Source organism: Pelobates fuscus, chromosome 12 (genome assembly GCF_036172605.1).
Source record: "Pelobates fuscus isolate aPelFus1 chromosome 12, aPelFus1.pri, whole genome shotgun sequence".
Taxonomy (NCBI): domain Eukaryota; kingdom Metazoa; phylum Chordata; class Amphibia; order Anura; family Pelobatidae; genus Pelobates; species Pelobates fuscus.
The window spans coordinates 104,519,155-104,535,294 of NC_086328.1; the positions used below are offsets into that span (position 1 = coordinate 104,519,155).

Below are 16,140 nucleotides of genomic sequence, written 5' to 3' on the forward strand. Positions count from 1 at the left end.
TCCGCTGGTTAATCAATTCACCTCTGCAAGAATCTCTGCATCAGGGGTGCCCAAAAGGTAGATCCCCAGACCCCAGATGTTGTAGAACTACAACTACTATGATGCTTTGCATGCCTTTAGAATGACAAAGCATCCTTGAAGCTGTAGTTTTAAAAGATTAAGGGATCTACCCTTTTGGCACCCCTACTCTACATTTTACAAATCAGCTTTCAAATCGATGCTGCATTTTGATTGGCGGCTTAGGGCTTCAGCCAATCAAAATCCACTTTGAACAGAACTCACGGTCAGCGACCAAAAATTAATGGCCACCTCAATAAAGTAGGCAAAACATGCTAGGATTTAGGGGTAACAATTTCAGGAAATAACATTAATTAGAGTTAACACTTACAGAGTTATTCACTGACGTGAAAATTCAGGAAAATTCAGAGGGAAATTCAAATTTAAGGTCAAATTAGCCAAAGTGGAAAAAGTCAGTTAATTGGCTGCTCTGGCCTTAAATTTGAAATTCACTTAGAATTTTCAATTCAGTGAATAACCCTGTACGTTCCAGGTTTCGTCTATCAATGTGTTTGTTTGTAGGTGCAGCATTATTTGTCTACCGAAAGAGGAATTAGAGGAGAAGACCTCTTTGTGTCCAACTGTTATTAGGACCTCAGAGCACCCTGCATTTGTTTCAATTTGTTTATTTTATAGCAGGTTGCCAACCGGCTGCGCAAGCTAATATGGATTTCAGCAATTTCCTTGCAAAACACAGGTGAATTTAATCTACTAATGTGCCTCCTATGGATCATAATATTTTGCTGTACCAGGCTGTTTGTTTTTTATTTTTTTGGCAGACATGGATCGTGTACGTTAGATGCAAAGTTTTGGCTCTGAAAAGGAGCATTTACAATCCGATGATCTTCACTAAGAGCAATGGCAATTCCATGTTAAAGCAGGGCTGAAATGTCCTCTCTGCCCCCCTCCTAAGAGCCTGGGCTCTTACATATCTCCACATATATGTTATTTTTGCTGGCAATTAAAAAGGAAAAACTGTACCCCGTAACATTGCAGCACTGGGTGGATCATCAAAACCAACTATGTAATAATATTCAGCATTAGAAATGGCACTATATCGCCACAGCCTTTGTAACACAGTAACAATGTCACATTGCTGTTAGTGATGCTGGTTGTTAAAAGCAGACATTTAACTGTTGCACTTTTAAAGTAAATTGCAGTAAGCCTCCCATTTTATTGTAGTAAGCATATTTCAGATGCCCATGGACACAGGGTCCATTAGAATATGCCCACCTAAGGACACCATGCTGGGGGCTTATATGCCATGTCCACAGTTTTCTTGGACACTGGGTGACGGCAGAGCAGTGGACATGAGTCCGTGTTTCCAAATAACTTTGTGCTCATTTATAAAATAAATCCCATTAAATTAATCCATATCTCTGACTGCTTCCAAATTCCTCTCCCAATTAACCATCTGCCATAGGCAGAGGTCAAGTTGCCGACTACACTACTAGCGCCTAAAAAACCACATGTTATCGTGTTAAACCCCATCATTTTCTGGGATCAGACAGGAATAAACCATGAAAATCCCCAGCGGCACGCAAAGATTTAAAGATTTTCTTCCTCCTTTAAAAATCATCAGGAAGAGCCTTCACTTGATAACATGCAGAATAGTGTAAAGATATTCTATACCACTCAGTAAAGGTTACGTGTGTACACTCAGTCTGGAAGAATGCAGCCCCATCAGATGTTTTTAACATGAATTGGTTCATTGGGAAAGTATGCTCCTCTGTGAAACGGCCGTGACATTCGATACGGTTCCCTCTTATTCTGCACATGAGAAGTCACAAAGCAGAAATCCCAGGCCCCAAAAAATTACAACAATGAAATCAGCCGGACAGAACGAAAAGTCTTCTGGATTCCTGTCCCTCTAAATCAGTGATGGATGGCCTTGATACCCCCAGGCTAGCTAAGCATCTTGGGAAATATAGTTCACAAATATTTGGGGAGCAAAGGTTACCCATTACTAAATCATGAACAATCTCCCAGGGAAGCAGGCGACCCATTTCCCATGAGGCTCTCCCAGCTTGTTACATCAGATTGAGCCAAGTGAGTCTTTTAGTGATCTGTGTAGTTAGTAAGCGAAGCCAGGACCCATTACAGGCCGTCTCTAACCAGCACTTGGTGTCTCGCTGCCCAACAACGCCAGTTACATACAGTCTGTTTTGGAGGGTGTCTCTACCCTGGTGATCCTTATCTCCTCTGTAATTAAAAGCAATGGTGCTGGAATATTTATAATAAAAAACGAAATGATTACATAGACACAAGTGAAAAAACTGGATTCACTAATGAACCCCATTTATTAGAGAATAGGTAAGGTAAGCCCTAAATGTTTCCATGGGGCAGCCCATTCCAAAGGGAAAATACCAATCGAATGGGCAGCTTCTGAGGTAGATACAGGAAGGGGAGCCAAGGGACATTATCACAGAGAATTGCAAAATATGCAGATAATTCATCGATAACAGAAATTCATTCAGAATTTCTCGCATTGTGTAGATACATTCTCAGAATTAGCCTTTTTCATTTTTTTTTATTTGTAAAATTTTACAGGAATAAACAATGACCACGTTAGATACACAAGATTTACACAGCGAGGAAATGTGACTAAGTCCAGGTTATCTAGTAATTAGTTCCCAATACATTTACTGGATGCTAACATCGGACTGGCATGAACTGGCACAGCAAAAGGTGCGTTTCACTTAAAACACACAGTTACAATGCTTACTGTCACTTTTATTAACTTATTACAGTAATGTAAAGATGGCTCAACAGGATTGCACCTCTCGGGGCAGTGGATAGCCTCATTCTCTTTTAATCTGTGGGTTTCTTGTATATTTTTTCTAGAGCGTATCTTCCCTTATTTGTAAAAAAGAATAATAATAATAAAACCGTATGATTTCTCTGTATAGACAAACATGAGATTGGGACTTAAAGCACTTCCCACAGAGAATGGACATTACCCGATCCAGGGAGTGGGCGGAAAACAGTTAGTGGTCAAAATATAAAAAAGCAGACACTAAGTACTTAATGGGCTGTTCCCAACGCGCAGGAGAGGATTGGAAAGGGAAACATCACAGACCGCAAGAGGAAAGTGTGAAATCTAACAATACCCACCTGGCACTGAGACTGGCACAGCACCTCAAATACACAGCACTAAACCCATGTGAAATGGATAAATACTCATATGGCAATAAAACTGGCACCAAACATCAATTATACAGCACTAAACCAATGTGAAGTGGATAAATACCCAGTTGGCAATGAGACCGGCACAGCACCTCAAATACTTAACTCATGTGACATGGGGAATTACACAGTTGGCACTGAAACTACCACCAAACCTCAAATACACAGCACTTAAACCATGTAGTGGATTACGCAGTAATGTAAGGACAACGAGGAAATATAACACAGTAACGGGAAATTATCAATATCACACAGTAACGGGGAATTGTTCAATATTGCACAGTAATGGGGAAAATGTTCAATATCGCACAGTAATAGGGAAATTATCAGTATAGCACAGTAATGGGGAAAATGTTCAATATCGCACAGTAACAGGGAAATGGTCAATATAGCACAGTAATGGGGAAAATGTTCAAAATCGCACAGTAACGGGGTAATGATCAATATCGCACAGTAACAGGGAAACTATCAATATCGCACGGTGACAGGGAAATGATCAATATAGCACAGTAATGGGGAAAATGTTCAATATCGCGCAGTAACGGGGAAATGATCAACATTGCACAGTAACGGGGAAATTACCAATATCGCACAGTAACTGGGAACTTATCAATATCGCACAGTAACGGGGGAAATGATCGATATCGCACAGTAATGGGGTAATGATCAATATCGCACTGTAATGGGGGAAATTATCGATATCGCACAGTAACGGGGAAATGGTCAATATCACACAGTAACGGGGAAATGATCGATATCGCACAGTAACGGGGTAATGATCGATATCGCACTGTAACAGGGGAAATTACCAATATCGCACAGTAAAGGGAGAAATTATCGATATCGCACAGTAACAGGGAAATTATAAAAATTGCACAGCAGCGGGGATATGATGAATATCGCACAGCAACTGGGAAATGTTTAATATCGTGCAGCAATGTTTAATGTCTAAAGTGAGGCCCACTGGCAGCTAATACAACCACGTACAGATAAATTATAATCCATTTAGAAAACAAAATAATTAATCATCAAAAAATTGCAAAACAGGGGCGGGGCCTAGCTGCCGATCAGACTGGTCCCACTAAGCGAGAGCTCCGTGCATGAACCCACTATACAGCGACTAATTTATACCATACCAATATTCCTATCGATATACTAGGAGAGCATCGGTGTTACCCCGAGACTCCACTGGGTGGATCTCCATGCTCAGAAATGCAAACTGACACAGACTATTAAACTGCGGCCTACCAGTGAATACAAGCATTGGAGAAGCAGCCGATCTCCCTGCAAATTGCCCTGCAGGAAAACGCTGACGCACTTGGGACCCCCTTTTCCCCCCCTGCCGGTGAGGGATATCCCGGCACAATCATCATACGGGCTCTACTTTACGGCAGCAAGTGGAGCCAGGGAACTCGCCCGATCCTGACACAACGCACTGCAGCACAGCCAGAACCAAGATGGCGACAGTGGCACTAACCACAACGGCACAGGGCCTGCTGGACAACTTTGAACAGCAGCTGGATGCAATCTCCAGCGACTTCTGGCAGAAGTTGCGGAATAGAGAAGAGCAGACCAAGGGAAAGCAGCAGAAGACCGACAAGCAGCAGAACGTGCTTCGCGGCCCTCTGTACCATTAGGCTGACCAGACCTCGACGACTCCATCCAGCTCCCAGACTCGAGCAGCCAGTGAAACAGAAGGCTCGCCTGAAAGCCGCATCCTGTCCTGAGTCGCCCAACGCTCGCTACTGCCTTCTAGGGCTGAGAGCCCGAAGGGGGTCAACCCTGATGCCTGACCCACATCCTCGGCAGGAGCAACCACAATCTCAAATGGCGACTGCACCTTACCGAGACATTGCTCATGGTGCCGTGGGAAACCGGAGCAGTGGGATCCGCACAGAGGCTCTTGAGACAGCCTGGGGCCAGCGGAGTGGCCTATCTTGGACTACACAGGAACTGTCTCCATACTTGACTCACATAGCCAGCATAGGAATTGGGTGAAAGCTAGCAAGCAGGGGGAGAGATTAGGCAACTATAGCCGCATGCATGCCAATTTATCTCTCTGAAACACATTACCCTGGCTCCCCACAATCATAGACCCTAAATATTTTGTTAAAGCCTGTTTATCATTATCTGTTATGTTTAGCATGTTTTTGTTTTTTGTTTTTTTAATTCTTTATTTTTTGTGCAAATATATGACATCGTTGCAAGCTTAGCCACAAGAGCAATTGCTCGCAGGTATAACAGACATTCAAAACAGTTGTGGCATTTAGTAACGTTGCACTTTTTATAATGTATTTGACTTTATACAAAACACTAGTGATAACATCTGCTTGCCCTCTGTGGGTATGTGTAGAGTGTAGTGCTGCAGTCTATGTGTCTGCCCTAGAGGGTTTTACCCCGTGCTGATATTCCGTGTGGGTATATTAGCGTGGTTCGTCGTGTGTCAGCTAAGGGGGGGGGAGGGGGGTAGTAAGATATGGTATATGCATGTGGCTATGTGGCACGCCTTTGCGGTATGCATCTGCCTCCTGTTGTGGGCTGAATAGCACTACAGGGTCAGGAATACATGTTTGTGTTCCTGACCCTATAGTGTTCCTTCAAAGTAGATCATTTCACTGAATAGGAAATTATTCTGGGATTTCCTGTATTAAATGTTCATTGTTGTTCTTATTCTAACAGCGATAAAATAATGAAATATAGTGTTGACAAGTTTATTTAAATTCTGTATAAGTGGCCATCATATTACAGTTTGTGATTTGTCTTACCGTTCCAAAATATCACGTGGTATTTTATTCCCGCCTGCTTTCTGAAGGATGGAGGAATTTTTCTTTGCTGTCATGGTCATTTCTGCAGACAGTGGACGGAGGAACCTGAAACAAACAAGAGATTTTTTAACCAAAATAATAATTCCTTAACGTGCATCGCACCGTGAGGTTCTACCAATTCACCACACGCTTTTATGTTTTATTTCTCGCTCTGTCAATCCCAGCATTCCTCAATCCCACCTTTTCTGACGTTACTCATTTTGTTTATTTTCTCTGTCTGCTAATAAAAGGTGGAAGTTTGCTAAACAAGAACTCGATTAAAAAAAAAAAAAAAAGGTATTAACAAAGACGTATTTAATTTATAAATGTATTCTATAAATGTATCAAAATACACAAAATAATTATCAATGCCATGTGTCACAGAACACCTCAGATGCGGGGAGATAAGAGGCTATGCGGCCAATGAATTTTTGTAAAAGGGGGGGAATTTCAAGTCAGTTTGAATTTACTCTGGGTCGACAGGCAGCCATGCCAGCAATCTAACCACAGCTTTGTGTGTGCAGAACATAGTAGAAACGTTTAAAGAACAGTAAGCGTTGAAAGATGCACGTGACCTGGGCTAGTCGGTTCCACATGCAACGGTGTGATCACAGTGTACTCGGTTCTCAGAACTAAGAATGGAGCAGCCAGCAAGCTGATGGTAAGCAATGGTGCTGCCATCAGCTTAGGCAATAATTCCATTCCCCTATGTTTAAAGAACAGTAAGCGTTGAAAGATGCACGTGACCTGGGCTTTATTGGAGACTTTTTTATAGGACCCCGGAACAAGCTGGACAATGGATGTAAAGCTCGGAATCATGACACATTACTGAGAGTATTATTGCTGTGGGGCTCTTGTTATACACTCAGAGAATATGGTGCTCCTAAAAGAGAGGGACATTAGGATAGAAAAGGTGGATGTTGGGATAGAAAAGAGGGACAGAGAGATTTGGACCAACATAGGGACTGTCCCTTCTAGACAGGGATGCTGGGCAGGTATGGGATTTCTGCCCATTGAAGAGCAGATGCTCTAGTCTAAACATTCACATTATGTGAACTTGAAATGCTAACATGGTGCAATCTCCAGGAATGATTTCTGTATAATGAACATCCATAATAAATGGGGCAGGTCAATGTTAATGTCCAATACACACGGCAGGCCTTCATACCAGCACAGGTTAATGGAATAGTTACATTAAACAGAAGATAAATAATAAACAATGTTACAGCCAAGTGTCAGGCTTCTTCAGAATATAATTAGACATGTGGTTATAATTAGACACAGTTATTTATAACCTTTAAGGCAGATAATTTCATTGCAAAGTCAATTTAAGGGTGGTCTACAATAGACTTTAGTCACAGACAAAACACAGCAGCATCTCACACGGGGAACCAGGCACAAACACAAGCCAGTCACAGATGCCAGCTGGTCATATACACCAGCCAGTCGGTCCCACATGCAATGGTGTGATCACAGTGTACTCGGTTCTCAGAACTAAGAATGGAGCAGCCAGCAAGCTGATGGTAAACAATGGTGCTGCCATCAGCTTAGGCAATAATTCCATTCCCCTATGTGATGAACAGAACTGCGGCCAAGTGCCAAACTACATTTTCATGACAGGCGCATTGTCGTCGTATGGGACGGTGGAAATTAAATAACCCCCAAACCAAACCCTGGCCCAATAAGACACCAACACTATTGATGTATGGGTCAATATGCCCACAGCTTTCATAAATTATAACTTAGATTAACAAACTGAAAGTCATTCCCCCCTAACCCCCAAACGTACAACATCAGAGCCCACGTGTCAATAAGAAAAGGCAATTACCCATATTTGTACACAATAACAACATTGGAATAGCCTTCCTACCGCCATCAGACTCTCCCCTAGTCTTGCATCTTTTAAGAAGTGCCTTAAAACCCATCTCTTTAGGAAAGCTTATGGCCTCCAAGACTAACCCCTACCTCACATACCTGTCTCTTGCCCTCTCCTAAAGGGCAGCCCACCTTATTTGATTGCAAATTCCTGTCCGAATGTGTTTTACACCCCACCTCCTATAGAATGTAAGCTCGTTTGAGCAGGGTCCTCTTCAACCTATTGTTCCTGTAAGTTTATTTGTAATTGCCCTATTTATAGTTAAATCCCCTCTCATAATATTGTAAAGCGCTACGGAATCTGTTGGCGCTATATAAATGGCAATAATAATAATAATAATAATAATAACACATTTTCTTAATAGCACCATAGTAGGGGTATACCCAGATACCCCTACATCTCTGAGGCTCTGCACCACCGACGAGTTCAAAACCTTAACCAACCAACTAACTACATTTGTTCTTTTTAACCTAAAAAGACCATTTACCCCCTAACATTCTCCTCACCAGCCATGCAGCTGTGACAAAACGGGGACTTGAAGACTAAGGCCAAGCTAACAAAAGGAGGGACAAACCCAGTCAGGTAATGAAAATGACACAATTCAAAATGGCTTCCCTATATACCAGTCCTGCCCCCAAGTTACCATTAAGGTCCACCTAAGCCTGCCTCCTGGCCCTTTTAAGGCCCATTTCCCCTAAGCTGCATTTAGTCTACATTTTGCTAAGTTTTAGCCTCTCCCAGGGACAGGTTTATTCCACAATTACAGTGATGGGAATTATCTATGCACCTTTGTTAGGAAGTTCATCCCCTTTTACCGCCAAATCTCAATTTCTTTTTCTGTATACTCTGTGCTTTTTTGTGTTAAAGATAATGTACATTCAATTTAAAAAAAAGAATTAATAAAAATGTGGGTAGTTTTCAGCCTGGAAATGAAGAGTAAATCTGTTAATAAACCATATTTCAATCTTAATCGGAACATTAATTAACATGAAAACGGACTTTTAAAACAGCGAAACTATTAGTGTATGTTTTCACCTGGCAGGATGGTCTAGTTAATCTAACATGGAGCCTGTGATTAGCACATCAGATGCTGCAAAATGACTACAGATTGTGATTTACAGCTTGTTTTATTATTACAGCTTGTTATAACAGTTTATGCGGTCCTTTTATTGTATTATTACAACTTAACGCATTATTACTGCTCGGTGTATCGTGACAGCCATTTATTTTTATTAATGCTTAACAATTTATTTTTATTACAGTTTGTTACATAATTACAGCTGAATGTATTACTAGTTATCATTATCATCATTTATTATTAAAATATTACAGCTTGGCGTATCGTTACAGCCCTTTATTACAGCCTACTATGTTATAATGTTTATGTAATGACAGTATAGTATGTCATTTTTTTGTATTATTACAATATATTATTATTACAGCCCAGTATTTTATTACAACTCATTGCATTGTTACAGCTTATTGTATTATTACAGTTTGTTTTATTATCACAGCTTATTGTATTATTACAACTCAGTGTATTATTACAGCTTCTTGTATTTATTACAGTTTATTGTATTTTTACAACTAATTGTATTATCACAGCTCAGTGTATTATTACAGCTTCTTGTATTTATTACAGTTTATTTTATCACAGCTTATTTTATTATTACAACTCATTGTATTATCACAGCTCAGTGTATTATTACAGCTTATTGCAATTTTACAACTCATTGTATTATCACAGCTCAGCGTATTGTTACTGCTCAGTGTATTATTACAGCGTATTGTATTATCACAACTCATTGTATTATCACAGCTTATTGTATTATTACAACTCATTGTATTATCACAGCTCCATGTATTTTTACAGCTCAGTCTATTATTGCAGCTTATTGTATTATTACAACTCATTGTATTATCACAGCTCAGTGTATTATTACAGCTCAGTGTATTATTACAGCTTATTGTATTACTACAACTCGTATTATCACAGCTCCCTGTATTTTTACAGCTCAGTGTATTATTGCAGCTTATTGTATTATCACAGCTTATTGTATTATTACAACTCATTGTATTATCACAGCTATTATTACAGCTCAGTGTATTATTACAGCTCAGTGTAATATTACAGCTTATTGTGTTATCACAGCCCAGTGTATTATTACAGCTTATTGTATTATTACAACTCACTGAATTAGCACAGTTCAGTGTATTATTACAGCTTATTGTATTATTACAACTCATTGTATTATCACAGCTCAGTGTATTATTACAGTGTATGTATTATTACAGTTATTGCACTATTGCAGCTAATTGTACTGTGTCATATGAAATTTTAAAAAAGATTCACTCCTTCACATTTCTGCCCCGTCTCCACCTCCAACGCACACAATGTACTTCCAGCCAATCAGCTAGCAGGATGTAAATCAGATGTAAATCCAAGCCCATGGAACCCTGACATAAACCACTGCAAAAGGCGTGCGCAAAGGGTGTGCCAGGAGCGCCCAGACACACCCTAGCGCAATGTCAAATTGTCCCCAACATACGCTATTTAGGAATCTGCTGGAAGCCTGGAACTTTTATGTTTTTGAACAAAATCATGACTATCTCTGTACACATCGAGTCACTTAGTGTAAAAATGTATTTTGTACATAATTAGTATTTTTATATAAAATAAATAATAACAGAAATGTTTCAAATGTTTCAATGGGGTTTTTCCAGTGGGTGTAATCTGCTTTGTGATATATTATGAAGACAACCAGCCGTACTTTTCCGGCGCAAGACGCACTATATTTTATAAAAATACTCCACGGCCCAGTAATTCCTTTATCATAGCTCACATGTAAATATCGTTTATGCCATTTGCGTATTTCAGCCATGACGTATTAATGGAAGAATTGAAGAAGATTATTGCATTACTGGCTGGTTATTATATCAGTGAGATCTTGTTTTCTGGGGCTGCTATCGGTAATCGCTAATTACCCTTAAAGCGGATCTGTTCCTGTTTCTTTTGTTATATTGGCATATTCCAACCCCCCTTATTTGCCCCAATTTTTACTGTTTGTTTTTAGAAATTATGCTTTTTTTAAATAAGTTGTGTAAAAGACTGACAAAAATTGACAAAGAATGGAGCTTTAGTCTGGGTACCACTCTCTACTGTAACACTATAAGTACAGCGTTGGTGCAGTGAGTGAGCGCACTGTGACACTATAAGTACAGCGTTGGTGCAGTGAGTGGGCGCACTGTGACACTATAAGTACAGCGTTGGCGGTGTGAGTGAGCGCACTGTAAACTATAAGTACAGCGTTGGATCAGTAAGTGAGCGCACTGTAACACTGTAAGTACAGTGTTGGTGCAGTGAGTGAGCACACTGTAACACTATAAATACAGTGTTGGAGCAGTGAGTGAGCGCACTGTAACACTAAAAGTACAGCATGGGCGGTGTGAGTGAGTTATATTTCCTATTTGACTTTTCTCCCATTGAGGCTAGGGGACTTTACATTGCTGCTAATTGGAGTCTGGTTTCAGCACTGGCCCCTGGCATGATGCTTGCCCAGCCACTGGCATTAAAGCTACTTAGATAAACTACATCTCCGCATCATAGAACATTCCTCCCTCCTTAGAGACCCTTAACACTCCCATGCCAACCTCCTTTTAATGATCTGATGCCCAGTAATGTAGTAGAGTGGTGCCCAGTAAGGTAGTACATTAGAGTGGTGCCCCATAAGTTGGCTAAGGAGATTGTTGCCCAAAAGGTGGCAGAGTAAAGTGGTGCCCTGTAAGGTGGCAGTGGAGAGTGGTGCCCAGTAAAGTGGCAGTGGAGAGTATTGTCAAGTAAGGTGGTAGTAGAGAGTTTTGTTCAGTAAGGTGGCAGTGGAAGTGGTGCCCAGTAAGGTGTCCGTGGAGAGAGGTCACTAGTAAGATGGTAGTGAAGAGTGGTGCTCAGTAAGGTGGTAGTGGAAAGTGGTGCCCGGTAAGGTGGTAGTGGTGAGTGGTGCTCAGTAAGGTGGTAGTTGTGCCCAGTAATATATCGGTGGTGAGTGGTGTCCAGTAAGGTGGTAGTGCCAAGTAAGGTGTCAGTGGATAGTGATGTCCAGTAAGGTAGTAGTGGTGAGTGGTGCTCAGTAAGGTGGTAGTTGTGTCTAGTAAGGTGTCAGTGGTGAGATGTGCCCAGTAAGCTGGTAGTGATGCTCAGTAAGGTGGTAGTGATAAGTGGTGCGCAGTGAGGTGGTAATGGTGAGTGGTGCGCACTAAGGTGCAAGCGGAAAGTGGTGTCCAGTAAGGTGTTGGTGGTGAATGATGTGCAATAAAGTGGTAGCAGAGAGTAGTGCCCAGTAAGGTGGTAGTGGTGAATGATGCCCAGTAAGGTGGTAGTGATGAGTGGTGTGCAGTAAGGTGGAAATGGTGAATGGTGCACACTAAGGTGGAAGCGGAGAGCGGTTAGGTTTCTCCCAGGTAGGTACAATAAACAGGAATCTATGTAGAGGAAATGAAAAAAAATGTGTTCAGGTTAAATACCAGCCTGAAGCGTTGCGGTATTTTATGGGTATATGTAGCATAACAGGGCATACAATCATCATGTTAGACACACTGCCCTGCGACCATCATTCACAGAAACCTGCTGCCGGCAGGGGATTAAAACCAATACATACAATTCCAGGAAAGGGGGAATTGAGAAACAGAACATCCCTCAATGGAGAGGAATGCCAAAAAACAAACGATTTGTATTACGGTCGTCAGTGGAGAAATTAAAGACACACGTTAGACACTGTGAGTCACCCCTGATAATTCCAGTAAAACTGTTGCAGCGAGCAGAACATCTCAGGAGAACCAGATCTGGAACGTTACACAACGCACTCATCTGTGACCCATCTGTCCCTCAGGGCAGCGCACGAGTGGGTCCTAGCGGTCTCTTTACTAAACCAGCAGCTCAGAGAAGCAAAACTGACTCTAGCAATTTCATTTGTGCAGAAAATAAAATAAAAGTTAACATTTTTGGCCACAATGACCAAACTGAAAAATAAATTCCAAGTCAGCTGTTTTTTCCGTGTCATTATTTTACAGTTCCCTCTACAATTCTCACTTTGGTGAATAATCCCATTTTTGTTTAATGACGCCTTTCTTTCGCAGAATATTTCACAGGGACTCTCTATAGGAGCAGACATGTTAAAATGTTTCCCCTGCGCCCCCGGGGAACGGACGGCATCCATCTATCATCTTCCGACACAGAAACACACTGACTTGTTATTTCACCCCAGGCAGTGTGTAAGACATTGGACGGTTTAAATTAGCGCTGTACGTACTTAAACACTCCAGCCATTCCTTGATTGCAACTCTCATCATTTCAGCCAGCCCTGGTTATTACCGTATATACATCGAGAAATTTTAGTTGTAAACTTCATTTTAAAACGCAGTGCTAGTTTCGCGTATGCAGAGTGTTAACTTACGGAGATCTAGATACAAGCATATGGTGTTATATGCCTGGAGTCAATCATACACCGGCCATGTTTTAGTATACAGTGCAGCAATTGCTGCTGTCATCGCAGCTGATGACTGCCACCTATCGGTACCCTTCCCACGTCACTGTTGCAGCGGTGGCTGTAGTGAGCTGCAAGCAGGACCACTAGCTGACGAGATAACGCTAACCGCATGTGCCTGCCGCGTTCAGGCATGGTCAACTAATAGCTTTGAGGCTAGGCGTGTGCACTAAGATGCAGAGAAGTAGGTACTGTTTCAGGATCTGTACCTAGGTAAAATCTGACAAAATTATAAAAATCACAGAATTTCATAGATCCAAGTTTTACCCTCGACTTATCCACGGTTTATAGCATATTTAAGTGTTCTGGCATAGCAAGACCACTTAATGTTATCTCACATATATATTCTTATTATTATTATAGCCAAATTTACCACCCTAACTCCTCCCACAGTTTTTACACTACATGGACAAAAATATACCAAAACGTGCGGATTGTTCCCGATTGGTGTGCTCTTATTTTTTGGAACGTTTCGCTGAATGGTTCACTGAATATCGTTGTTCTTGCGGCGAAATTTGTCCCATGGGAATGAATGGCAAAGCTAGAGTGGGAGCTGGCAAAAGCTGAAAAATCAGGACATGATTTCTAAACTGCCACCACTCCCTCATTTTCAAGCCCACCTACACAAATCTTATATCAAAACGTTCAGCTATCCCTGCTGCCACTAAAAATGTCCACAGCTAAGCCATAGTCCTGATAGTTTTCACAATATGACCATTTGTTTGCAACTCATGCCGTCCATTGACATTCATTGAAACTCCACTCTGCAAAGCTCACATTTGAAGGGCAATTTCTAAACTGCGACTGTGCCTTCATTGTTAATATCTCAGAGACATACTATGCATCAAAATGTAGGTCTGGGTCTTGTGATTCTCACAATATAAAGCTCTTCGCTGTAGGATTTATAGTTTTTAAAATACGACCGTTTGAAGATGGCTACCGCCAAAATACTCTGACCTGTGCCAGGCTGCAGCAGCAAGTGATGTCATAGACAGAGCCTTTTGTACACCTGCTAATGTTTTTATAAATGTATGTTTTAATGTAAGTGTGCAACAACGTTGCAATTAAATGTGCTATATAAATGATAACAGTTACTCCGCCCACTTCAGTTGTAGACCACTGGGGGAGGCAAGGACACTTCACGCAATTTCCCCAGAAATTGTAGCTTTTCTAGTTCACAATTGTTGGTCAAAAATCTGCACTCGAATTATAGACGAGATCGACTTATAGACGAGTATATATGGTAAGATACCGGAGCTCATACTTGGTGTACATACACTGTGCAGTATAGAGGGGGAGTCACCATGCATTTAATGTCACATTTTACTAATTATTTTTATTGTTTAGATATTGGCAACAGATTGCACAGCGCTTTACTGATTTTAACATTTTATTATTTTCTTGGTTAAAAATATATAGCGTGCAGCTTCCAGTATTACTTCCTGGCTTTGTAATCTAGGAAAACTGTGATATACTGCATTGTGATTGGCTACATGTGGGGAAACTGTAATATACTGCATTGTGATTGGTTGGAGGCAGGAAAACTGTGATATACTGCGTTGTGATTGGCTGAATGTGTGAAAACTGTAATATACTGCATTTTGATTGGCTGCAAGTCTGAAAACTGTAATATACTGCATTAGGATTGGTTGTATGGGGAAAACTGTAATATACTGCATCGTGATTGGCTGAATGTGTGAAAACTGTAATATACTGCATTGTGATTGGCTGATGTAGGAAAGGTGTAATATACTGCATTGTGATTGGCTGGATGTTGGAAAACTGTAATATACTACATTGTGATTGGTTGGAGGCAGGAAAACTGTGATATACTGCATTGTGATTGGCTACATGTTGGAAAAATTTAATATACTGCATTGTGATTGGCTGGATGACTGCAAGCTAATTAGAACAACATACTCATTAATGAGAAATTGAAGATTTCAAGAAAGCCTCATTAGTGAATTTTTACAACGAGGTTGTTTCAGTGAATTCATAACCTCAAATGGTGGCAGTCATTCAGTGCAGCTCACACACACATACAAAACCAAATAACAGTAGAAAGCGCTCTCGAATAACCAACAGGATGGAAACCACGACAGAGCACTCAACAGCAGCAGGTTTGGGTTTAAATAACCTGGTAAACCCTACTATTTGCTAATATGGGTCCCATCACCCCACAACGTGCGTGTACGGCGAAAACGTTACGCCGCAGGCACGTTCACGTCACTGCTGATGTCATTGTGGGTGGCGCTATCATATAGCGCCGCCTTGCAGCGGCCGACGTCCTTCTTAACGCTGGACCCAGCCGCAGTCCTGGGAGCTGTGAGGAGGGAGAGGCGCTGGAGGCAAGGAAAGTAACCTCTCCCTCCTTTAGTGTGACCACACTGATCGGATGCGGTCACATCGCGGTGCTGATCGGGCACCGTGACCGCACTGATCAGGTGCGGCCACACTGAGGTGCCGATCAGGCACCGGCACAGACGGATACTTTTGTGACTGTGCTTTTTTAGGTTTATTATACTAGCCACTATAACTCACTATTAAGTAAATGGACCCCAGTGTGTAGTAGGGAAGTAAAAGGAAGTGAAGGCTAATGGTGTTTATAACAACAAACATCAGATATTCAATATTAAATAATGCAGAAAATATTAATTAATTCCATGATCGCATGTTC

The 16,140-nt window shown here is 41.2% G+C and overlaps 2 protein-coding genes across 3 annotated transcripts in view; both read right to left on the reverse strand.

The window, feature by feature from the left end:
* Nucleotides 1–16,140, reverse strand: part of DENND2B (DENN domain containing 2B) — a 165,429-nt gene that overhangs the window by 79,734 nt on the left and 69,555 nt on the right. For both annotated transcript variants that reach the window (XM_063437869.1, XM_063437868.1), the window contains one exon: nucleotides 6,009–6,113. In XM_063437869.1, the coding sequence (XP_063293939.1) occupies nucleotides 6,009–6,088 (80 nt within the window). In that variant the 5' untranslated portion in view covers nucleotides 6,089–6,113. The remainder of the gene's footprint in view (nucleotides 1–6,008; nucleotides 6,114–16,140) is intronic.
* Nucleotides 1–16,140, reverse strand: part of TMEM9B (TMEM9 domain family member B) — a 242,560-nt gene that overhangs the window by 32,759 nt on the left and 193,661 nt on the right. The window lies entirely within an intron of this gene.